Raw genomic sequence first — 25,105 nt, 5'->3', positions numbered from 1 at the left:
TGACCTGGATGAGATACTGCACTGACTGTTAATTACACATGTTAACTAAATGTAAAAGGATCTTGCCTGGAATACTTTTACTGTATTCTAATAGCCACTTAATGTCAAATTAGTCGTAAAAATTAGTAAAACATACAAATATAAACAAAAACATGAACAAAAACTAGCAAACCAATAAAGAAAAAGGCTACTTTCAAGCAGAAAAGTTACATTCATTATTTTCAAGGTTCAAGTGAACAAGACGGCAGATACCTCTCGATTTGGTTTATACGAGAGTTGTCTCTACTGCCAGACAATCTCAGCATTTCTTCTTCATTCCTTTTAATTTGTGTGTGTGCCACATCAATATTTTGTCCATGCATTTATTTTATGCCAAACAGTAATGCATCTTTGACTCTCTCTTATATCTAGCTAGGAACCCAGATTCCTTTCATAATTGACATTGTAATGTGCTAGCATATTATGTACACATGAGAATAATGACACTCATAGTCACTATATAGAGGTGGCACTCAACGGCATACAGGCAGATTTAAAAGTAGACTGGAGCCACGGCACTTTGAGATGACAGCAGACATGTATGCGAGAGCTGTGCATACACTCCTTCATCTGATGACAGTCTGTGTGCAATAGCCAAATAATATCAACAGTCTACTTTTAAATGTGCATGCCTGCCACTCAGTATCTCCTTTATGTGATAAGTAACAATCTACCATAATTCATACAGCTGTTATTCCATCTTGGATTTTCCACAGCTTAACAGCAGCTATACTAATGAACATAATAAGTATATTGTTCCTGTAAAAAGGAAGTAATGACATTCTTACAAAAGAAATGGTAATGGTACAGTAGGAATAATGACTTGGAAGGAAGTTAATGTGTCTGGTAACAATGGAGGAACATTAAAGAAAAATTTAGCAGAAGAAATAACAAATGAAAAAGAAGAAGAAAGAAATACGACTGGTGAAACTGGGATAGAGATGACATGGAACAGAGGCAATGTTTCGCTGTATCACAGATGGAAGGCAGCTGGGATATGCTGGGAGTTAGTTACATGTTCTGTAGATAATTTGAATGATTTATTTTATCAAAATATCTTTTGAATGATCCTTTTATGAAAATTACATGGAATGAGACAGTTTACACTATATGTATACATGATTCATGTTAATATTAATGAACACATTTTTAGTCCTTCTCACGTAGGTACTCTCAGAAACAACTTATTTCTTTTTCTGCTGGTTACCAGTTTGTAAGAACAAATCCATCAATGGGATACGAGCATTTGTCCAGGAGAAATGATTTCAAGTTAGATTTAAAACTTGTTTGTTTTGCTATCTGTTAGACATGTTTTATTAGTGTGCAAATGATCAAAAATTTTTGCTGCTACATACTGAACTCCTTTCTGAGACTCTGACAGTTTTACTAATGGGTAATAAAGGTTATTTTCCTCTCTAGTATTGAAGAGAGACATAATTGTTTTTCTCACATTGTTTAGATTATTTATGATGCCTTTCATTAGCGAATAAATGTATTGTGACAGCACAGATAAAATGGTTAGCTCCTCAAAGAGGAACCTACGTGACATCCATGGGTAAAGACCACATATTATTCTTACTGCTCGCTTTTGTGCAATCAATACCTTCTTTCCAAGTGGTGAGGTATCCCAGAAAATTACTCCATAAGACATTATTCAGTGGAAATATGCAAAATATGTCAGGAGCTTGATTTGTTTGCTTCCAAGATTAGCAATTACATGAAGAGAAAAAGAAGCTGAACTTAATTGTTTGAGAAGCCAAGTAATATGCTTCTTCTTCCAGTTCAAGTTTTTATCAGTATGTACACCCAAAAATTTCGAGCATTCTATCCTATTTACTGACTCCTGTTCATGTGCTATATGAATTGTTGGCATGATTATTTGTTGTACAGTACTGAATATAGTGTGTTTTTCAAAATTTTGGGAAAGTCAATTTTCTGCAAACTACTTTATAATTCTTATATTATTTACCATCTCTTCTGTTGCTTTCACTCTACTGGGATTTACAATAACACTACTATCATCTGCAAAAAGTACCAATTCTGCTTGTTTAATGTTAATTGGAAGGTCAGTCACACACAAGGTGAATCACCCAAAACTCAAAGAAATGGAAAGTGCTATTGATGTGCAGTTTTCACGGAATGAATTGGTATTCAGGGGCTTGTATTTTTAGCCAATAAACAGATTGGAATAATACTTAGAAAGTTTATTTCTTGTGCAAACATATACTTTTGTTAATGGAACAATGCTTATTGACATTAAAAAATTAAAAGTGTAGGGTGAATTAGAATGTCAGTAGTGCTTGTTGCAGGAGTCTAGTGTGAGCTGTTTATGAGATATTGTATTTTGAAAAATTCCCACACCAGCACTTGTTTGTACCAGTCAACCTGCGTAGTTGCTAGGTACGCTGCGGTTATGTTTACTTAGTGTGCTTGTGTGTTCCATGAGTACATTGTGACTTGCCAGTCAGTTAGTGTATGACAGTCTAAGCAATAGGTTGTGAGTGGATGATGAGATTTGTCAGGTTAGAAAGGTTAAGATACTCATGGTGTATGGAGAGTGTAGGAAGAACGCAGTTTATTCTTATACAGTGTATGTGGCACAATATCCCAATAGACATCAACCAACTTGGCAATTATTTTATGAATTTCTTCAGCCAGTTATGTCATAGTGGTAGTGTACCAGCTAGACAATATAACAGAAGGAAACAAGTGATGACAGAAGAGGCGCAAGTTAATGTTTTTGTTGCTGTTGTAGTTGATCTGTACCTTAGCTCCTATACAATTGTACGAGGAAATGGCAAGAGTCAGGCAAGTGTCCTATGCATTCTCTGTCAACATAGGTACCATGCCTGTCACATCTCTCTCCACCAAGAGCTGCATGGAAACAATTACGAGACTCATGTTAACTTTTGTACATGGACTTCACGACAGGATATTCCAGATGTATTATGTGCCTTGTTTAGTGATGAAGTCACATTTACCAATCATGGACTGAAACTGCTCAAACACACATACTACTGGTCTGTTGACAATCCCTGTTGGCTTTGTCAAGTGAAATATCAGCATCCATGGAGTGCAAATTCGTGCTGTGGGATAGTGAACCATCAGCTCATAGGTCTGTTTTCCACAACATAACACTGAATGCAGAAAAGTATCACAGCTCCCAATAGATCACCTTCTGCGGATGCTAGAAGATGTACCTCTACAGACTAAGCTGTGGTACCAACATTATGGCTCTCCAGCCCATAGTGCACAAAGTACTACAGCATGTCTTCATGAATTGTTTCCAAATTGTTTGGTTGGACACAGAGGACCTGTTCCTTGGCTGGTTTCTTTCCAGAATTTACAGCACGTAGACCTTTTTCTTTGGACAAAGCTGAAAGATGCTGTCTACAATGGCATATCAACCACATTCAATGATGTAATGCTGCAGCCTGGTTGTACATCTTCACTGAAATGCTAGCACATGTGCAACATCTTTCTGTGCCAGACTGGAAGCATGTATTGCCACTGCTGGTGGTCGTTTTGAACACAAGCTGTGATGGTCAACTGTCTCATTACTGTCCGAATCCTCACATCTAGTGTATGCACATGTGTTGTTCTTTGGCTTGCGATACCACGGTATTGTACAAGTGTTGGTATGGGAACTTTTAAAAATACGATACCTTGTAAATGACACACACTAGGATCCTGCAATGCACACCCGTGACATTCTAATTTATCCTACTTGTATATTGTTAATGTCAATAGGCATTGTTCCATTTAAAAAGTGTATGTTTGCACAAAAATACACTTTCTAAGTATTATCACAATCTGTTGATTGGCTAACACTGTGAGCCACTGACTACCAATCCATTCTGTGAAAACAGAACATCAGTTGTACTTTCCATTTTCGCAGTGTTTGTGGTGCAAGTTTTGGATGATTCAACCTGTATAAAAGGAATAGCAGTAGACCCAAAATTGAAACCCTGTGGGACTGCCTTTGTAATTTCTCCTTGGTCACTAAATTTTCTACCCTTCCAACATTGTTTGAATTAATCAACACAACCTTTTGCATTCTGTCTGTTAAGTATGATGCAAACCAGCTGTGTAGAAAGCCACCAATTCCATAAAACTCAAGTTTTTCTATGAGTGCAACATGATCTACACAATTAAACTCCTACGAAAGATCACAAAAACTACCAACTGGTGATACAATTTGCCCTAAAGCTGGTGGATTCTTTCCAGCTGCTAAGTTTTTCTTCCTCCCCAAATTATTTTTACTTTTTTTCCTTGAAAATCCTGAGATTTATTCTATACTGTCATTTACATCATATGTGCACAACACCTACAAATCTCAAATATTGCATCAGGGCTTATCCAACTTAATTTTATCATCTATTGCTTTCCTTTGCATATTAATTACAAAAAAGAATCTTTAATTTCAGATTTTGTTATCGTTGTTCATATGTAAACGTATACCTGAATAGTGGCTTCCTGATAAAGTAGATGAAAAATATATAGAAATAAATAAGGCATTCATACAGTCAGCAACAGAAATATGTTAGCAACGCTTGCACTCATTTAATTCTGGAGTAATTAACATTGTTACTGAAACAGAAACCTGTAACTAGGCAAACTAACCAGCATAAACTCAACAGAAATTATTCTATATCTGAAAGTCCTTGTCAAAAAGGATCATCATCTACTATTCAGTTACTCGGAAAAGTAAATCTTTAATTTTAATTTGTAAAAATCCAGTAAACAACAACAGCTAACTTCAGTTTTAATTATTAAGGCATGTTGGAAGCCATTTTAAGTCTGTGGTGAGTTTGAAAGGAGAAAAGCCTATGCCCCCCAATACGGGGAAATGTATTGCAGATGATTTAGTGCAGATTATCAGGTGGAAAGTTAACAGTGTTTTATTTAAATTTTGTGTTTGGGATTTTCCCGTCATGATTTAGTGACGGTCTTCAATGACTGACTGTGAATTTGGTAATTATTTTCATTGCAGTGTAAAACTTCAATAATGACCATCATCTACTGTGACAATAGGATCAGACTACAAACAGTTGTACTTCCAATAGTTATTTGCTGTGCATGAAGTTTTTGTATTGATATAAATATTATATTTCATGGACAGTGATTTAAGAACTTTATTCAGTGACTGTTAATTATGCATGTTTGCCATACATGGACTTCAATGTTTAACTATGATAGTGTCAAGTTACTAAATGTTACATATTGTTGGATATCACTCACTATAGCTTATGGCTTTCCATTTATTTGTACTGTAATTATAATAGATGAGACTCAACATGGCCATAAGCAGAGGTTTATTCAACATGTAAGTGCAAGTAAAGTGTTTACTGCAAATTTTCAGTGTGGACTACATTATTAGTAGTATATAATCACCACCACCAACTTTTCAGCCAGATTCGACAGAGTTGCAGCTATGAAGGGCATATTGTCTAGGTAATGGGTAGGCTGCAAACTGAATATTTTAAACTACATGTAAAAATTCTATGCATCAGTAAAGCACTGCACGTATCACTAAGGACAATACATATTAAGCTGGAACAGCTTTTCAGAATTCTGTTTGAAATTCCATCAACACCACATGAGCTTTTGTTTTCCAGAATTTTTGTAATTGTATTAATTTCAGCGAAGAATATTGACGCTACTTCCACTTACTTAAAGTATTGTCAAATGACATTTTTAATATATTCTCTTGCTTCTTCAAACTTAAACTTTTAATCCTTTTGCTACTACATTTAAGAAGTGATTGTTGAAAGTATGTCCAACTTGTGAATTATCAGTCATAACACTGTCACTTACAGAAGCTACATCATTGAAAATTGACATCCTGCTGTCATGTGGTATGCTCGAGCCCAACTGAACAGCTCTGTCAGGAGGGTCAATATGGAGCTGCTTTGGGTGGCTACTTGGACAGGCATCTGTTTGGTTCCTGTTGGTGCTATTGGTAGTTGGGACTTCACAAGGCTTGGCCTGCATCTCAACAGGAAAGGGAAGGGTAAATTGGTCAGGATGATAGCAAAATCTTTAAGGGGATTGGGTGGTGGTGGTGGTTATTGGGATGTTTAAGGGGGACTGAACAGCTAAGGTCATCAGTCCCCCATTCCAAAAACAGGCGAGACAAATTCGCGGAGCAGGTAAAACCCCAAGGGGAAGGAAACTCCCCCCAGGCACTAAAAGAACACAAATTAGGCAACGAACACTACAGACAAGAAGAGTACAGATAAACACCAGACAGAAAGTAACAGAAGAAAAGAAGATGGCCGGAGACTGGTTGACTGACCACAAGAACCAAAAAAGGGAAAGAGTCAACCATCGGACTACACACTAAAACCTGCAATCAAATATGAGAGACTCGAGGACAACAGACACAGAAAGGGAAAGGGGCAGGACCGCCCTAAATGGAACCATAAAAAGGACTACCACGGATAAAATTTAAAACGTCATCAGCCATGGAGGCATCGTCGCATAAAACCAGAGGCAAAGTGCCCGGGAGATTGTGCAGTCGGGGACACTCCAGCAAAATGTGGGCGACCGTCAGCCGGGACCCACACCGACACAGGGGGGATCCTCCTGACGCAAAAGATGGCCGTGCGCCAGGTAGGTATGGCCGATGCGGAGCCGACGCAGGATTACAGAGTCCCTGCGAGAAGCCTGCAGGGAGGACCGCCACACATCGGTCATCTCCTTAACAGCCCGCAGTTTATTGGGGGATGTCAGGCCACGCCACTCAGCAGCCCACATCCCAAGCACCTGACGGCGCAACACCAACCGCTGATCACGAGCCGGGAGGCCGATCTCCAAAGCTGGTGCGTCGATCGCCCCTTTGGCCAGCCTGTCGACACGTTCATTCCCCGGGATGCCGACGCGACCTGGCATCCAAATGAAGACCACTGAACGACCAGAGCGGGTAATGGCGGAAACAGACTCCTGAATAGAGGACACCAGAGGAGAAGAGGGATAGCAGCGGTCGATGGCCTGGAGGCTGCTCAGGGAGTCACTGCAGATGACTATGGACGTACTTGAGCAGGAACGCATATGCTCAAGAGCGTGCAATATGGCCACCAACTCAGCAGTAAAAATACTGCAGCCAGCCGGCAAGGAGCGCTGTTCAACATGGGCACCGTGACCAAAAGCATAGGCAGTGCGACCATCAACCAGGGAAAAGCGCCAGTTGCAAGCCGAACCCCACAGTGGTGTATGGGGTCTAACAACTTCAACACTGAGGGTGATGCAGACCCATAGGCCAGGCTCCCATAATCAAGCCGGGACTGCACAAGGGCTCTGTACAATCGCAGCAGCGTGCAGCGATCTGCACCCCAAGACGTGTGGCTAAGGCAGCGGAGAGCGTTGAGGTGCCGCCAGCATTTTTGCTTCAGCTGAGTAATATGAGGAACCCATGTGAGCCGGGCATCAAACACGAGTCCCAAGAAGCGGCAAGTGTCCACCATTCCAAGCAGGTGGCCGTCGAGGTAAAGTTCAGGATGAGGGTGGACCGTCCGACGCCTGCAGAAGTGCATAACTCGAGTCTTGGCTGCAGAGAACTGAAAACCATGAGTCAGAGCCCATGATGCTGCCTTGCGAACGGCGACTTGCAGCCTGCGTTCGGCGACTCCCGTAGTCGTGGAGCTAAATGAGATGCAGAAGTCGTCGGCATACAAAGAAGGAGACACCGACGATCCCATGGCTGCAGCCAGACCATTAATGGCCACTAGAAATAAGCTCAACACCGAGCCCTGCGGGACCCCATTTTCCTGTATATAAGATGAACTAGAGGCGGCACCGACTTGCACCCGGAAAGAGCGGCGCAATAAAAAGGTTTGAAGAAAAGCCGGGAGCCGACCACGAAGACCCCACTCATGCAATGTGGCGAGGATGTGATGCCTCCATGTGGTGTCATACGCCTTCCGCAGATCGAAAAATACAGCAAAGAGATGCTGACGTCGGGCAAAGGCCGTACGAATAGCAGATTCCAGCCGCACCAAATTGTCCGTGGCAGACCGGCCCCGATGGAAGCCACCCTGGGATGGAGCGAGGAGACCGCGCAACTCAACGACCCAACACAAACGCCGCCCCACCATACATTCGAGCAATTTGCACAAAACGTTGGTAAGGGTAATGGGACGATAGCTGTCCACCGCCAGTGGGTCCGCACCGGGCTTCAAGATGGGGACAATAAGACCCTCTCGCCATTGCGATGGGAACACGCCCTCGCTCCAAATGCGGTTAAAGATGGTGAGGATGTGTCTCTGGCAGTCCCTGGAGAGATGCTTCAGCATCTGTGCGTGGATGCAGTCTGGTCCTGGTGCTGTATCAGGGCAATCGGCGAGGGCAGCGAGGAATTCCCTCTCACTGAAAGGAGCATTGTATTTTTCAGAACAACGTGTGCGGAACGATAACGGCGTCTGCTCGGCTCGCTCCTTGAGAGAGCGAAAGGCGGGGGGTTAAGTTGCAGTCGCAGAGCTCTTAGCAAAGTGCGCAGCAAGGTGTTCAGCAATGGCGGCAGCGTCCGTACAGACAGCGCCGTCCAAGGAGATCCCAGGGACACCCATAGGGGTCTGGTGTCCATAAATCCGCCGTATCCGGGACCACACGAGCGAGGGGAGACACGGGAGCCCAAGGGTGAGACATACCGCTCCCAGCACTCCTGCTTACGCCGTGTAATAAGACAATGGGCGAAGGCACGGAGCCTCTTAAAGGTGATGAGGGTCTCGAGAGACGGGTGCCGCCTATGACGCTGGAGGGCCCGCCTACGGTCGCGAATAGCCTCAGCAATCTCCGGCGACCACCAGGGTACAGCCTTCCTCCGAGGGAGTCCAGAAGAGAGGGAGATGGCAGCTTCAGCCGCCGAAATGATCGACGTGGTTAAGACACGGACCACCTCGTCAATGTCACCCTGTGGGGGAGACTCAATGGTTGCCGCGGAAGTAAAACCCGGCCAGTCAGTCCTGTGGAGAGCCCAGCGCGGCAGGCACCCAGAAGAATGACACTGGGGCAGTGACAAATAGATGGGAAAATGGTCACTACCACACAGGTCAGTATGCACTCTCCAGTGGAGGGATGGGACAAGTCCGGGGCTGCAAAGAGAGAGATCGATGGCCGAGAACGAGCCATGGGCCACACTGAAATGCGTGGGAGCACCAGTGTTCAAGAGGCTACGGTCGAGCTGAGCCAACAAATGCTCCACGGCACGACCACGGTCATCGGAGACAGTCCCACCCCATAGAGGGTTGTGGGCATTGAAATCGCCCAGCAACAAGAAAGGTGGCGGCAGTTGGGCTATCAGAGCAGCCAGGACATGCTGCGCGACAGCACCATCCGGTAGAAGGTAAATACTGCAGACGGTAATAGCCTGTGGCATCCACACCCGAACAGCGACAGCCTCTAAAGTTGTTTGTAGAGGTACAAACTCGCTGTGAAGAGAGTTAAGGACATATATGCAGACGCCACCAGACACCATTTCATAAGCTGCCCGGTTCTTATAATAACCCCGATAGCCACGGAGGGTGGGGGTTCGCATTGCTGGAAACCAAGTTTCCTGAAGAGCAATGCAGAAGAAAGGGTGAAGGCTGATAAGTTGTCGGAGCTCAGCTAGATGGTGGTAAAAACCGCTGCAGTTCCACTGGAGGATGGCATTGTCCATGTCTAAGAAAGGCGTCACGGGACTTGGAAGGCAGATTACACCACTGGGTCACCTGCTGCCTCCAATTGAGCACCAGTGCTAGCGCTATCCAAGGCGTCTGAGGGACCGGCGAGATCGAGGTCCTCAGCGGACGCCAGAATCTCCACCTCGTCCTCCAACGCAGAGCTTGTAGGAAGCGGTGGGATGGGTGCCACTGCAACGTCGTTAGCCTTGGAGACTTTCTTCTTCTTCTGTTTCTCTCGCTGTGCCTTTGGTGGGTCAGGCTGGGAGGGCTTCACTGGGCCAGTCTCAGGGACAGGCGACGACCGTGAGGCCCTACGACCAGGGACCGGTGGTTGTTCGAGACACTTGCGGCTGTCCGCTTTTGTACCGGTCGGAACTTGCGAAGAGAGATCCCCAAGGGATCCCTTCCTGGCAAGAGGAGCCGAAGAAGACTTACGTTTCTCCAGCTGGGAAGGGGGAACTGATGTCCCCGATGGTTGGGGGGTGTCGCTCCTGAAGTAGATGGAGCAGGAGCAACAGTGAGTTTAGTGCCCCCCACCATCAAGGGGGCAGGTGTGGGCCTTCGACTGATAGCTGACTGGAGCGGATGGAACTGTAGCAGGAGTGACAGTTGCGGCATAAGAAGATGTCATGCGCACTGGATGAAGCCGATCATATTTCCGCTTCGCCTCAGTGTACGTCAGGCGGTCGAGAGTCTTGATTTCCATGATCTTCCTCTCCTTCTGCAGAATCGGACAGTCTGGCGAGCAAGGCGGATGGTGCGCACCACAGTTCACACAGATTGGAGGCGGGGCACAGGGATGATCAGGATGGGATGGTCGACCGCAATCGCGACAGACGAGGTCGGAAGCACAGCGTGAAGACATATGGCCGAACTTCCAACACTTGAAGCACCGCATCGGGGGAGGGATATAGGGCTTGACATCACAACAGTACACCATCACCTTGACCTTCTCAGGTAACGTGTCACCCTTGAAGGCCAAGATGAAGGCACCGGTGGCAACTTGACGATCCCTCGGACCCCAGTGGACGCGCCGGACGAAATGGACACCTCGTCGCTCCAAGTTGGCGCGCAGCTCATCATCGGACTGTAAAAGAAGATCCCTGTGGAAGATAATGCCCTGGACCATATTCAGACTTTTATGGGGCATGATAGTTACGGAGACATCCCCCAGCTTAGTACAAGCGAGCAAGGCCCCCGACTGGGCGGGGGATGCCGTTTTTATCAACACCGATCCGGACCGCATCTTGGACAAGCCCTCCACCTCCCCAAACTTGTCCTCTAAATGCTCTACAAAGAACTGAGGCTTCACGGACATAAAAGTGTCCCCATCAGCTCTGGTACAGACAAGATATCTGGGCGAATACGTCTCACTTTCATTCAATGCCTTTCGTTCCTCCCATGGTGTGGCGAGGGAGGGGAACGATTTGGGGTCATAAACATTACCTTTAAAATGGGCCCTCGAACGCTTAGAGACTGCTGGTGGCTGGCCACCAGCAAGAGAAGATGTGCCACGCTTCACTGCGTGTCATCCACCCTGATGCCACCTACTCTGACCAAGGGCCCTCCCCACGGGCGCCACCCAGCCACAGCAAAGGCCACCTGGCAGGATGGCCATTGCCGGGAGTCCCGATGCCCCAGGGAGATGGGCATCTACTCCTTGGCATACGTGGGGAGTTAACGGCACAAGCATCAATAGAGCGATCCCTTTGTGGTCAGGGGGCTACAACCAACAGGGTACATGGCGGCCCCACCACAACGGACTGGTTACCGTGCTGGATGTTAGGTGACATGTGGTCCATGGTCGCTGTCAGTATAGAAAGTGGCCCTGCACATTGCTGGGCAGGAAGTGCACGCAGGAGCGTATCCATGCCCAAGAGATGGAGAGCGGGCAGGACTGCAATGCAACGATGAATAAGCTGGCGAAAGTTCTCAACGCAAGATGGACACAATGCACCAAGTAAGGCGCCCTTCCGCAATCGGCTCGCTCTTCGGAAAAATTTGGAGATATGGAGGTCAAACCCGACAGGGGACCATCACATAAGGCCAAAACGTTTGAGACTCCTTTTAGTCGCCTCTTACGACAGGCAGGAATACCGCGGGCCTATTCTTACCCCCGAACCCGCAGGGGGGAAGGGGATTGGGGTGGGTAGCACTGAAGCTCATGGGAGTACCTCTTTTTCAGGCTAAGATCAGTGTCCAAGGATTCAACATTGAACGAAATTAAGCTTAACGAGAAGCTCAGACAAGCAAGTACTTGAGATGTTAAAGTATCACAAGATTCTTATATAAGTACACAGAACAATAATGTTAGTATACTGCATTAGAATATCATGGGATTAAAAAACAAAGTAGATGAGTTTCTTGTTTGTTTAGAAGATTTAGAAACTGAGGATGGAACATTGCACAGCCACAGGTATGAAAAGGCAAATTTTGGTGAATATAAGCTTTCATCACATGTAAGTAGAGCCTATGGAGAGAGGAGGAGTTGCAGTATATATTAAACTTACCATAGTGCAAAAAATTTAGAAACTAAACAATTTTGTGTAGAGCAACATACAGAAGCGCATGGCTGTGAGCTTAAACTAAATAATGGTACTTTTATAATTGTAGCTGTGTATAGGTCCCCGTAGGAAAATTCTTAGTTACTTCTAATAACTTGGATTCTTTGTTGTGCTATCTGTCAGACACAGGGAAGCAGATTATTATTTTGGGGATGTCAATGTAGATTTTACAGCCCTCCAAAAAAGTGCATTCAATTAATGATTGAACAACTGCAAATTTCAGGGAAAGGTTGCAACCTTTAGACTGGGTTGAGGTGTACAGGGAACCTGATGTTAATTTAAAATTTAACCTGTTTCATAATACCTTTATGAGTAGATTTGAAAACAGTTTCCCAAAGAGAACAGTGAAAAATAATTGTAAGAAATCATCTAAAAAGCCATGGCTTACTAAAGGGATAAAAATACCTTGAAAACAGAAAAGGGAAATGTATCTTATAGCTAGAAGGAGTAATGATCCAGAAACAGTCAACCAGAAGTACGTGCATTAGGTCTGAGATAAGCACCACTGATAATGAAATGAAAACAATTTGGAATATTGTTAAAAGGGAAACAAGACAACCAAGAGCACAAGAGGACTATTTATATCAAACTGAATGAAAAGTTTGTAAACAAAAAGTCAGAAGTAGAAATATTTTTAATAATTTTTTTATGTGTTGTCGAGAAAATAGGATCCAGCTGTTCATTAGAAAATACAAGGCTGTACATGGAAGAGGCAATATCTATGCAATTTGATAAAACTGAAATTCACTCCATCTCTCCACCTGAAATTAGGAAAATATTAAATTCATTCAAAAGTGAATTTGATAAAACTGAAATTCACTCCATCTCTCCGCCTGAAATTAGGAAAATATTAAATTCATTCAAAAGTGAATTTGATAAAACTGAAATTCACTCCATCTCTCCGCCTGAAATTAGGAAAATATTAAATTCATTCAAAAGTGAATTTGATAAAACTGAAATTCACTCCATCTCTCCGCCTGAAATTAGGAAAATATTAAATTCACTCAAAAGTAAAAGCTTGCATGGAATTGATGGCATTTCCAACAGAATATTAAAAGCTTGTTCCCAACAGATAAATAAATATATTCTCAGCCACATGCTTAGTAGCTCACTGAAACCGGGCACTTTTCCGGACAGACTGAAATATGCTACTGCATAAAAAAAGGGGATACGTCTGATGCTAACAACTACCACCAAACCTCAATTCTGACAGGTTTATCCACAATTCTTGAAAAAGTAGTGTATTCAAGAATAGCTTCACATATTTGTAAAGATGAAGTACTAACAAAATATCAGTTTTGGTTATCAGAAAGGCTTTTCAACAGAAAATGCCATATATATGCTTTCACTTCTCAAATATTAAATACTCTGAATAATCGAACAGCATCAATTGGGATTTTTTGTAATATCTCAAACGCTTCTGACTGTGTGAATCATGAAATTCTTCTAGATAAGCATAAGATTGGTGCTATGAGTGGGACAGTAAACAAATGATTTAATTCATATTTAATTGGAAGAATGCAGAAGGTTGAAATTAATAGTACACACAGTCTGCAAAAATCAGCAGAATCCACTAACTGGGGAGCTATCAAGAATGGAGTCCCATAGGGTTTAGCCTTGGGTGCTTTACTGTTCTTAACGTATTTTAATGACTTGCCACTCTGTATTCATGAAGATGTAGAGCTAGTTCTTTTTGCTGATGATATAAGTATAGTAATCACACCCAACAAACAAGAATTGAAAATAACGTCTTTCAAAAAATTATTAAGAGGTTCACTGCAAATGGACATTCTAAATTTTGAGAAAACACACTATATACAGTTCCGTTCAGTAAATGGCATAACATCATTGATAAATATAGATTTCGAACAGAAGTCAGTTCCCAAGGCAGAATATTCAAAAATTCCTGGGTGTACATATCAATGAGAAATTGAACTGTAAGAAACACATTGACAATCTGCTGAAACATTTAGGTTCTGCTGCTTATGCTATTAAGGTTACTGCAAATTTTGGTGATAAACATATCAGGAACTTAGACTACTAATTCATCATTAAGGAAAAAAGTATTCATTGCACAACAGCATGTAATCAGAATAATAGCTGGAGCCCACCCAAGATCACCTTGCAGACATTTATTTAAATAACTTGGGAAATTCACAGTACCTTCACAATACATATATTCACTTATGAATATTTGTTATTAATAAACCATCTCAATTCAAAAATAATAGCAAAGTGCGTAGCTACAACACTAGAAGAAAGGATGACCGTCACTATTCTGGGTTAAATCTGACTTTAGCACAGAAAGGGATGAATTATGCTACCACAAAAATCCTTGGTCATCTACCAAAGAGCATTGAAAGTCTAACAGACAGCCAACCAGCATTTAAAAACAAATTAAAAGAATTTCTGAATGACAACTCCTTTTATTCAACATATGAATTTTTTGATATGAAATAGCAATTGCAAAAGATTAGATAATTTTTTTAGATATGAAATAGGAAAAAGAATTTCTGCACAAAGAAAACTTATGTTAAGCTGACACATCAAACATCATTACCGAATGTCGTATTCACAATCTACGGAACAAGTGTTAATGTAATGTAACAGCAGCAAAAACTACAGTATCCTCTTGAATGTAGGATGGTTTTGGATCAGATGTGAAATGCTGGGTCGTTTGTTCAACAGATTTATAGCCGAGATGAAAAAAGAAAAAGATAGAGTCATACACAGGTATAGCCAAGATGCTTAGTATGCCAGTCCTGCACTGCAGATATGGAACCATTTTAGTTAACTATGAAAGAAAAACAGGAAGCAACATATAGATCTGGAAGAGAAATTTAGTTTGGATACTGGACTTAATTCAGGATTCAGTACAACCATCCTTGTAAAAATTATTCTGAAAGGGTACAGTACTGAAGGTAAAAATTTTAACAAGTATCAAATAATAAAATTGCAGTGGTTGGTATTTTCTGCAACCTATCTAAGGCATTTAACCATGAGATCCCTGTATTCTCCTAGATAAATTGAGGTTTACTGGGATTAATGGTATAGCAAATCAATGGATGACACCATATCTAGCCAAAAGAATGCAGAAAGCTGTACTTAGTAATTCAACAAATGTAGTCCAGAGACATTATTCTGATGCGGAAGAAATCACATATCGGGTTCCCTCGGCTCAATCTTAGGTTCACTATTGTTCCTCATACATGTAAACGATCTTCTGTCTAATATACAATAAGCAGAATAATCTCTTTTTGCAGATGACACTAAAATCGTAATCAATCCAAGCGTACATAGTGAAATGGAAGAAATGGTACAGACTGTTCTTAAAAGGGCAATTGAGTGGTTTTCTGCAAATAGCCTCATCCTCGACTTTGAAAAGACTCACCATATTTAGTTTGGGGTAGTACACAAATGATAAGTTTAACACATAGTGAAGAAATAATAAATAGGGTGGACATTTCAAACTTCTTAGGTTTAAACTGGAGAATGTACATTTAGTTCAGCCACATTTGCACTTGGAATCATAGCAAATCTCGGGGAGAAACAAATCAGTAAATTGACACATTTTGCTCATTTTCATCCAATAATGTCACATGGAATAATGTTCGGGGTTACTCATCCTTAAGAAAGAAAGTCTTTGCTGTTCAAAAACATGCTGTAAGAATAATATGTGGTGCATGCCCACAATTATCTTGTACACATATGATTAAAGAGTTGGGTGTTTTGACTACAGCTTCACAATATATTTATTCCCTCATGAAATTTGCCATATAAAATCCAGTGCAGTTTGATAGGAATAATGCAGAATTACAACACCAGAAAGAAAAATGACATTCATTACTCTGCATTAAGGTTGTATTTAGCACAAAAAGAAGTGCACTCTGGTTCAACAGAAATTTTTAACCGCTTATCCAGTGTCTGAAAGACAGTAAAGTAAAATTTGAAAATAAACTGAAAAATGTTTCTCTTTGACAACTCCTTTTATTCTGTAGAAGAGTAACTATTATTGTAATGTGTAAAATGTGGAGGGTAAGAATTACTTACCTCTGAACATTTTTAAAAAATAAAATAAAAAACCTATAAATTTTCAACACATAGGCACATTTATTTCCGATGTGAATGTAAAATGATCATTCCACGTCATTATGATTTATCATGCAAATGGTCCATTGAGCATGAAAGTACCTACATAAATAAATGAATAAGTTGGAATACTTCCACTAGTTGATGTGAAATTAGGAGAATTTTATGATGGACCACATTGTGAAAGGGAACAATGCTGCTAGTAATATTAACTCATTGCAAGCACATTGCGTTTGTTCTGAGAATACTCAGCACAGTGAGACGCTGTGTCAAATGATACCAGCTAAATGTGTAAAAATTAATGGGACATTATTTCTAGTTAAAAGACTGTATACAACACTGCACAATCTAATAAGTTCTGCATATACATTTGTGACAAGTATATACTTCCAATCCTATATCTGTCCAGCATCTAAGAAAGATATCATAAATCAAGGTGAACAACATGTTTTGCTATTTATGGGAATAAATTATCTGAACAAGGAATTACAATTAACAGGCAAGTTGTCAAGAACACTTTTGTCTTTCTCTAAGATTTGCATCATTGGATGACAGGGCCTAAGTTGATCTTGATCATCAACAGATTTGAATTACATCCCATCAGAACACCTGGCACATGACACAATATAAATGAGGGTAAAAACATCAGTAGCACAGTTACTTCACCACACAGTGGACATAATGAACTTTATAGTTTTAATGCATAGGCTTAGAAAATTTCTCTGTAAGACTGGGTCAGGTAGATATATGTGTGTGGCAGATAGCTAACTGTCATACGACAAGCAAACCACAGTGTAGAAATGGAATATAAAAGGAATGCATGCCATAAATTAGGTGAGAAATTACAGGGTGGTGCACAAAGTATCGTCAAAAGTAATTCTGTTTTTGAATCTTTAACACTGGCATGTTACCTTTCAAATTGTCCACATAATGTTGTTTGTTGATAGGAACAGTGAGTGAAACCATGAGCTTATGATAATGACAGATAAAGGAAAGCTGATTGTTGCACAAAAAATGAAGGTAGGGCTACTATTCTTAGAAACAAAGAATACAACAGTGACAGGAAGACATTTTTCTGATCACATTGGTACAATGTGAGCTGCTTATCCACAGAATCTTCGAAGATTGCTTCACTTAGTCGAATATACTAGACAACACAAAGTAATGCTAGTGATTTTTTGTCACATTTTGAGTAAATCAATTGGACCCAGAACAGTTAGAAATCTCATATCATAATAACTGTAAGCTTGTGGCAAGATGTATAAGACAGAGATTTCAGTTTGCAAATAAAAGGCCAACAATCACAATCCTGGCAGAAACGACTGATTTTTAACATTCTTAAATAGGGCTCTTTTACAAAATTGAATTCCTCACTATCCTAAACTGCTGGAGTTTTAAACCACTTCTGAGCAACGACAGAGACAGACATGAACAACCAAGTCACAACACTGCTGATATCTGGGTTCCTGTATTGGAAAAAAAGTGAGAAAGATTGTGGGGAAAAAAAAACTAATCATTGATTACTTACGGTTCCCTCAACTCTGGGTTAGGAAGTACATAGGAAAGCACTATGAAGTAGCAATCAACAATGAAATGCTGGTAACAGAAGAGTTTTGAAAACTTGAAATTATAAGTAGTAGAGAAGGCCAGTCAATAAATCAGAGGTGCTACAATGATCAACTGAATGGACAGACTTAGATAAAACCAAACTGGTAGCAGAATCCAAAATTGAATGAGGAAAATAATAGGGAGTAAATAGCTTTTACTATACCATTGGAAAGGAAGTGAAAAAGAAAATAAGTATAAGAGAATGGAAAATTTACATGAAAAATGATGGCAGTAAATGGTAAGTGTGAAAAAGAAAGTTACGGAAACAATAAAAGCAAGTAGACCAAATGGAGGCCGGGGGGCTGTGGGTGGTTGGGGAGGGGTTTAAAATGTGGCAGCCTGAGGCCTAGGTTAGGTTGGAAGGTGACACTTTGGTTGTGAGTTGGCGAAGCCAACAAATGTGGAAAAACAATATCTGGTTGTGGTAACAAACTGATCGGTTGTAAGCCTAATGCTTACAGCTGCGCCATACTGAAAAATTCGAGGGGAGTCCTTTATGTAACTTTTACTGGCTGGGGTAATGCAAATGACATAAAACACGTTCTGTGGTACTGAAGTTGGTAGCAGACAATTCCTCCTTTGATGTACTATGTCTTACGATAAGTTATAAAGCCACTGAAGTTGGTGGCAGACAAGTCTTCCTTTAATGTAATCTGTCTTATGATAGATTATGAAAGGGTAACAATAAAAGATTACATTGGGGAATTTTCTCTGCAGTGGAAACCACAAAGATATGAAACCGACTGTATCAAAATGAGTTGAGTAAAGGCAAGAGGGCAGTTCAGGAAGTTACAAGGCTGATGGAAAACTTCAATGAACGGTGTGAGAAATACAGTAATCTTTTTATATTAGTGGATGACAAGTTGGATAAAAGGACAGAGTTCTTACACAGTTAACATAACATAAACCTGTCACAGAGTACACTATGAAAGACAGTAGACATAACACTGGCACTTGTTTCACCAAGCACAAGTTGGATTTTTCTCTTACAGCAAGCATTATAGATAAATATCAAACAACTACTACCTTACCAATTTATTGGTGTTGCTCTTTTCATATCTTTCAAAGAGACGCAGCTCATGCTTGTTCAGAGATATTGTATCTGAGAGCTTTTTTCGAATTATTTTCTTCATTCGTTTACCAGGAACTACCCTAGGAAGAATTCTAACTGTAAATCGTCCTGATTTCCAATGATTTAAACAAAATTTACATATTGTATATCCACCAAAGAATTTGCTTGGTGGTTCAAGACCTTCCTTTGCTAAAATTTCCTTGCAAAGAGATCTGAAAAGGAAATAAAGAAATAAAGTGTCAAAAACAAAAATTACAACTTATGATCTAAAAGCATACTGTGAAGTAAAGCTAAATATTAGAAAAGAAAGATGAAAATTGGGGTTTAATACCCCATCAACAAAGACATTATTACAGGCTGAGCACAATCTTTCATTGGGTAAGGGTCAGGCAGGAAACTGGTCATCACCCTTTGAAAGAAACCATCACAGTACTCACTAAAGTGCTAAAATAATGGGAAAATAAAATCAGGATGAGCAACACTTATCTTAAATGTGAGTCTAGTACTTTAAACAATTGTCACCTTTCCCCATATACACATGTACTCTCCAAACCACTGTTTGGTGCTTGGCAGAGGATATTTCCTGTGAAAAACAGCCCTATTACATTTCTAATTTATGCGGAGAAAACTGACTGTGTCTTTACATGCCCTAATCTTTCTCTTCTCTTATTTTTATGCTCCCTATGCAAGATATATAATGATATGGCCCCTTAGGAACATGGGTGCCACGGAGGGGAAGGAAGCCAGTGTGCCGTCTGTGTGCATGCTGGGAGGAGTCATCCCAGATGTATGGAAAGGGTGCTTCCAGATGCCATGAAGAGTACAATTTGTAGCCAACAGCAGGTGGTGGCTCATGCTGGTACCAATGCCATATGTCACTTTGGATCGGAGGAGATTCGACTAGCGGAAATGGTAAAGACTGCCAGTCTTGCTTGCAAGAGTAAGGCGGAGCTCACCATCTGCAGCAGCATCAATAGAACCAACTGTGGTCCTTTGGTGCAGAGCCCAGTGGAGGGTCTGAATCAGAGGCTCAAGCAGTTCTATGACCGTGTAGGCTGCAGATTCTTAAACTTGCACTATCGGGTGGTGGGTTTCCAGGTTCCACTTAATAGGTCAGGAGTCCACTACACACATGAAGTGGCTACACAGGTAGCGGGGGCTGTGTGGAAGGGCCTGGATGGTTTTTTAGGTTAGAGGGTCTCAGGAAACCATGGAAAGGATGTCTGTCTAAAAGGGAGCAGGTAAAACATAATAAGGTAGTTGTAAAGATGATTGGTATTGTATTTGTAAATTGTCGTAGCTGTGCTGGGATAGAACCAGAGCGCCAAGAGCTAACAGAAAGCACTGAAGCTCAAATAGTTATAGGTATGGAAAGCTGGCTAAAGGTCGAAATAAGTTCAGCCAAAATTTTTTCAAACCTAACAGTGTTCAGAAAGGATAGATTAAATACAGTTGGAGGTGGAGGGTTTACTGCTGTCAGAAATAGTTTACTTTGTAGCAAAATTGAAGTAAATAGTTCCTGTGAAATAGTGTAGGTAGAGAATACACTTGACAATCAGACTAAACTATTAATTGGATTGTTTTACTGACCTCCAGACTCAGAAGATATAGTTGCTGAACACTTCAAAGAAAACTTTAGTTTCATTTCAAATAGGTACCCTAATCATACATTTATAGTTGGTGATGACTTCAATCTACCCTCATAGGCTGGAAAAATTATACGTTTAAAGCCGGCAGCAGGTGTAAAACATCATCTGAAACTGTACTGAATGTTTTCTCAGAAAATTGTTTTGAACACTTAGTTCATGAGGTCACTCTAAGCATAAATGGTTGAGAAAGCATACTTGACCTCTTAACAACAAATAATCCTGGACAAATAGGAAGTATCATGACTGTTACAGGGATTAGTGACCACAAGGCAGCTGGTGCTAGGCTGAATAGCATAACACCCTCAACCATTAAAAAGAAATGCAAAGTACATCTATTTGAAAAAAAATGATAAAAATTCTCTTAACACCTTTTTAAGAGACAGTTTCCTCTCCTTCCATTCTGATCATATAAGTGTAGAAAAGATGTGGAATAATTTCAAAGAGATAGTATCGACAGCAATTGAGAGATATAGCCTATACTACATAAATTAATAAGTGATGGTACTGTCCCCCATTGTACACAAAATGGTTCAGATCGCTGTTGCAGAAGCAACCGAAAAAGCTTGCCAAATTTAAAAGAATGCAAAATCCCAAGATTGGCAAAGTTTTGCAGAAGTTCGAAAGATAGCGCATACTTCAATGTGAGATGCTTATAATAATTTCCACAACAAAACTCTGTCTTGGAATCTGGCAGAAAACCCAAAGAGATTCTGGTAATACATAAAGCACACTGGTGGCAAGATGCAATCAATAACTTCACTTATAACAATGGTGAAGTCACTGATGACACTGCCACAAAAGCAGAGTTAATAAACACGGTTTTCCAAAACTCTTTCACCAAAGAAGACGAAGTAAATATTCCCGAATTCCAATCAAGAACAACTGCCAAGATGAGAATCATAGAAGTAGATATTCTCAGAGTAGCAAAGTAGCTTAAATCACTAAATAAAGGCAAGGCGTCTGGACCAGATTGTATACCAGCCAGGTTCCTTTCAGAGTGCTGATACAATAGCCCCATATTTAGCAATTATATACCACTACTTGCTCACAGAAAGATCTGCACCTAAAGACTGGAAAACTGCTCAAGCCACATCAATACCAAAAAAGGGAAATAGGAGTAATCTGCTGAGTTACAGGCCCATATCACTAATGTCGATTTGCAGCAGGGTTCTGGAACATATACTGTGTGCAAACATTATGAATTACCTCGAAGAAAATGATTGACACAGAGTCAGCACAAATTCAGAAAATATCGTTCTTGTGAAACACAACAAGCTCTTTATACGCATGAAGTGATGAGTGCTATCGACAGGGGATGTCAAATTGATTCCATATTTTTAGATTTCCAGAAGGTTTTTGACACAGTTCCTCACAAATGTCTTCTAACCAAACTTCATGCCTATGGAATATTGCCTTAGTTGTCCTGACTGGATTCATGATTTCCTGTCAGACAGGTCACAGTTCATAGTAATAGATGGAAAATTATCAAGTAAAACAGAAGTAATATCAGGTGTTCCCCAAGGAAGCATTACAGGCCCTCTATTGTTCCTGATCTGTATTAAGTATGTAGGAGACAATCTGAGTAGCCCTCTTAGATTGTTTGCAGATGATGCTGTCATTTACCATCTTGTAAAGTCATCTGCCCCCCCCCCCCTCCCCCATGAACCATGGACCTTGCCGTTGGTGGGGAGGCTTGCGTGCCTCAACAATACATATAGCCATACCGTAGGTGCAACCACAACGGAGGGGTATCTGTTGAGAGGCCAGACAAATGTGTGGTTCCTGAAGAGGGGCAGCAGCCTTTTCAGTAGTTGCAGGGGCAACAGTCTGGATGATTGACTGATCTGGCCTTGTAACGCTAACCAAAATGGCCTTGCTGTTGTGGTACTGTGAACGGCTGAAAGCAAGGGGAAACTACAGCCACAATTTTTCCCGAAGGCATTCAGCTTTACTGTATGATTAATTGATAATGGCATTCTCTTATATTCCGGAGGTAAAATAGTGCCCCATTCAGATCTCTGGGCAGGGACTACTCATGAGGACGCCGTTATCAGGAGAAAGAAAACTGGCACTCTATGGATTGGAGCGTGGAATGTCAGATCACTTAATCGGACAGGTAGGTTAGAAAACTTAAAAACAGAAATGGATAAGTTAAAGATAGATATAGTGGGAATTAGTGAAGTTCGGTGGCAGGAGGAACAAGACTTTTTGTCAGGCGAATACAGGGTTATAAATAAAAAATCAAATAGGGGTAAGGCAGGAGTAGAATTCATAATGAATAAAAAAAATAGGAGTGCGGGTAAGCTACTACAAACAGCATAGTGAACGCATTATTGTGGCCAAGACAGACACGAAGCCCATGCCTACTACAGTAGTACAAGTTTATATGCCAACTAGCTCTGCAGATGATGAAGAAATTGATGAAATGTATGATGAGATAAAAGAAATTATTCAGGTAGTGAAGGGAGACGAAAATGTAATAGTCATGGGTGACTGGAATTCAACAGTAGGAAAATGAATAGAAGGAAACATAGTAGGTGAAAATGGATTAGGGCGAAGAAATGAAAGAGGAAGCCGCCTGGTAGAATTTTGCACAGAGCACAACTTAATCATAGCTAACACTTGGTTCAAGAATCATGAAAGAAGGTTGTATACATGGAAGAACCCTGGAGATACTAGAAGGTTTCAGATAGATTATATAATGGTAAGACAGAGATTTAGAAACCAGGTTTTAAACTGTAAGACATTTCCAGGGGCAGTTGTGGACTATGCCCACAATCTATTGGTTATGAACTGTAGATTAAAACTGAAGATACTGCAAAAAAGGTGGGAATTTAAGGAGATGGGACCTGCATAAACTGAAAGAACCAGAGGTTGTGCAGAGTTTCAGGGAGAGCATAAGGGAACAATTGACAGGAATGGGGAAAAGAAATACAGTAGAAGAAGAATGTGTAGCTCTGAGGGATGAAGTAGTGAAGGCAGCAGAGTATGAAGTAGGTTAAAATACGAGGGCTAGCAGAAATACTTGGGTAACAGGAGAAATATTGAATTTTTTTGATGAAAGGAGAAAATATAAAAACGCAGAAAATGAAGCATGCAAAAAGGAATACAAATGTCTCATAAATAAGATCGACAGAAGTGCAAAATGGCTAAGCAGGGATGGCTAGAAGACAAATGCAAGGATGTAGAGGCTTATATCACTAGGGGTAAGATAGATACTGCCTACAGGAAAATTAAAGAGACTTTTGGAGAAAAAGAGAGCCACTTGTATGAATATCAAGAGCTCAGATGGAAATCCAGTTCTAAGCAAAGAAGGGAAGGCAGAAAGGTGGAAGGAGTATATAGAGGGTCTATACAAGGTGATGTACTTGAGGACAATATTATGGAAATGGATGTAGATGAAGATGAAATAGGATATATGATACTGCGTGAAGAGTTTGACAGAGCACTGTAAGACCTGAGTCGAAACAAGGCCCCGGAAGTAGACAACATTCCATTAGAACTAGTGACGGCCTTGGGAGAGCCGGTCCTGACATAACTCTACCATCTGGTGAGCAAGATGTATCAGACAGGCGAAATTCCCTCAGACTTCAAGAAGAATATAATAATTCCAATCCCAAAGAAAGCAGGCGTTGACAGATGTGAAAATTACCAAACTATCAGTTTAATAAGTCACAGCTGCAAAATACTCACGCGAATTCTTTACAGACAAATGGAAAAACTGGTAGAAGCCGACCTCGGGGAAGATCAGTTTGGATTCCGTAGAAATGCTGGAACACGTGTGGCAATACTGACCCTACGACTTATCTTAGAAGAAAGATAAAGGAAAGGCAAACTTACGTTTCTAGCATTTGTAGACTTAGAGAAAGCTTTTGACAATGTTGACTGGAATACTCTCTTTCAAATCCTGAAGGTGGCAGGGGTAAAATACAGGGAGTGAAAGGCTATTAACAATTTGTACAGAAAGCAGATGGCAGTTATAAGAGTCGAGGGGCATGAAAGGGAAGCAGCGGTTGGCAAGAGAGTGAGACAGGGTTGTAGCCTCTCACTGATGCTATTCAATCTGTATATTGAGCAAGCAGTAAAGGAAACAAAAGAAAAATTCGGAGTAGGTATTAAAATCCAGGGAGAAGAAGTAAAAACATTGAGGTTCACCGATGACATTGTAATTCTGTCAGAGACAGCAAAGGACTTGGAAGAGCAGTTGAATGGAATGGACAGTCTCTTGAAACGAGGATATAAGATGAACATAAACAAATGCAAAGCGAGGATAATGGAATGTAGTCGAATTAAGTCGGGTGATGCTGAGGGAATTAGATTAGGAAATGAGACACTTAAGGTAGTAAAGGAGTTTTGCTATTTAGGGAGTAAAATAACTGATGATGGTCGAAGTAGAGAGGATATAAAATGTAGACTGGCAAT

The 25,105-nt window shown here is 41.0% G+C and overlaps 1 protein-coding gene across 1 annotated transcript in view; it reads right to left on the bottom strand.

Annotated features, from left to right (window-relative positions):
• LOC124777720 overlaps positions 1 to 25,105 on the bottom strand; it is a 37,742-nt gene that overhangs the window by 830 nt on the left and 11,807 nt on the right. The window contains exon 2 of the mRNA XM_047253218.1: positions 18,994 to 19,246. Coding sequence (XP_047109174.1) covers positions 18,994 to 19,246 — 253 coding nt within the window. The remainder of the gene's footprint in view (positions 1 to 18,993; positions 19,247 to 25,105) is intronic.

This window comes from Schistocerca piceifrons, chromosome 2 (assembly GCF_021461385.2).
Source record: "Schistocerca piceifrons isolate TAMUIC-IGC-003096 chromosome 2, iqSchPice1.1, whole genome shotgun sequence".
NCBI lineage: Eukaryota > Metazoa > Arthropoda > Insecta > Orthoptera > Acrididae > Schistocerca > Schistocerca piceifrons.
Note: the sequence above shows the minus strand (reverse complement) of the source record. Positions and strands in the feature narration are given on the sequence as shown.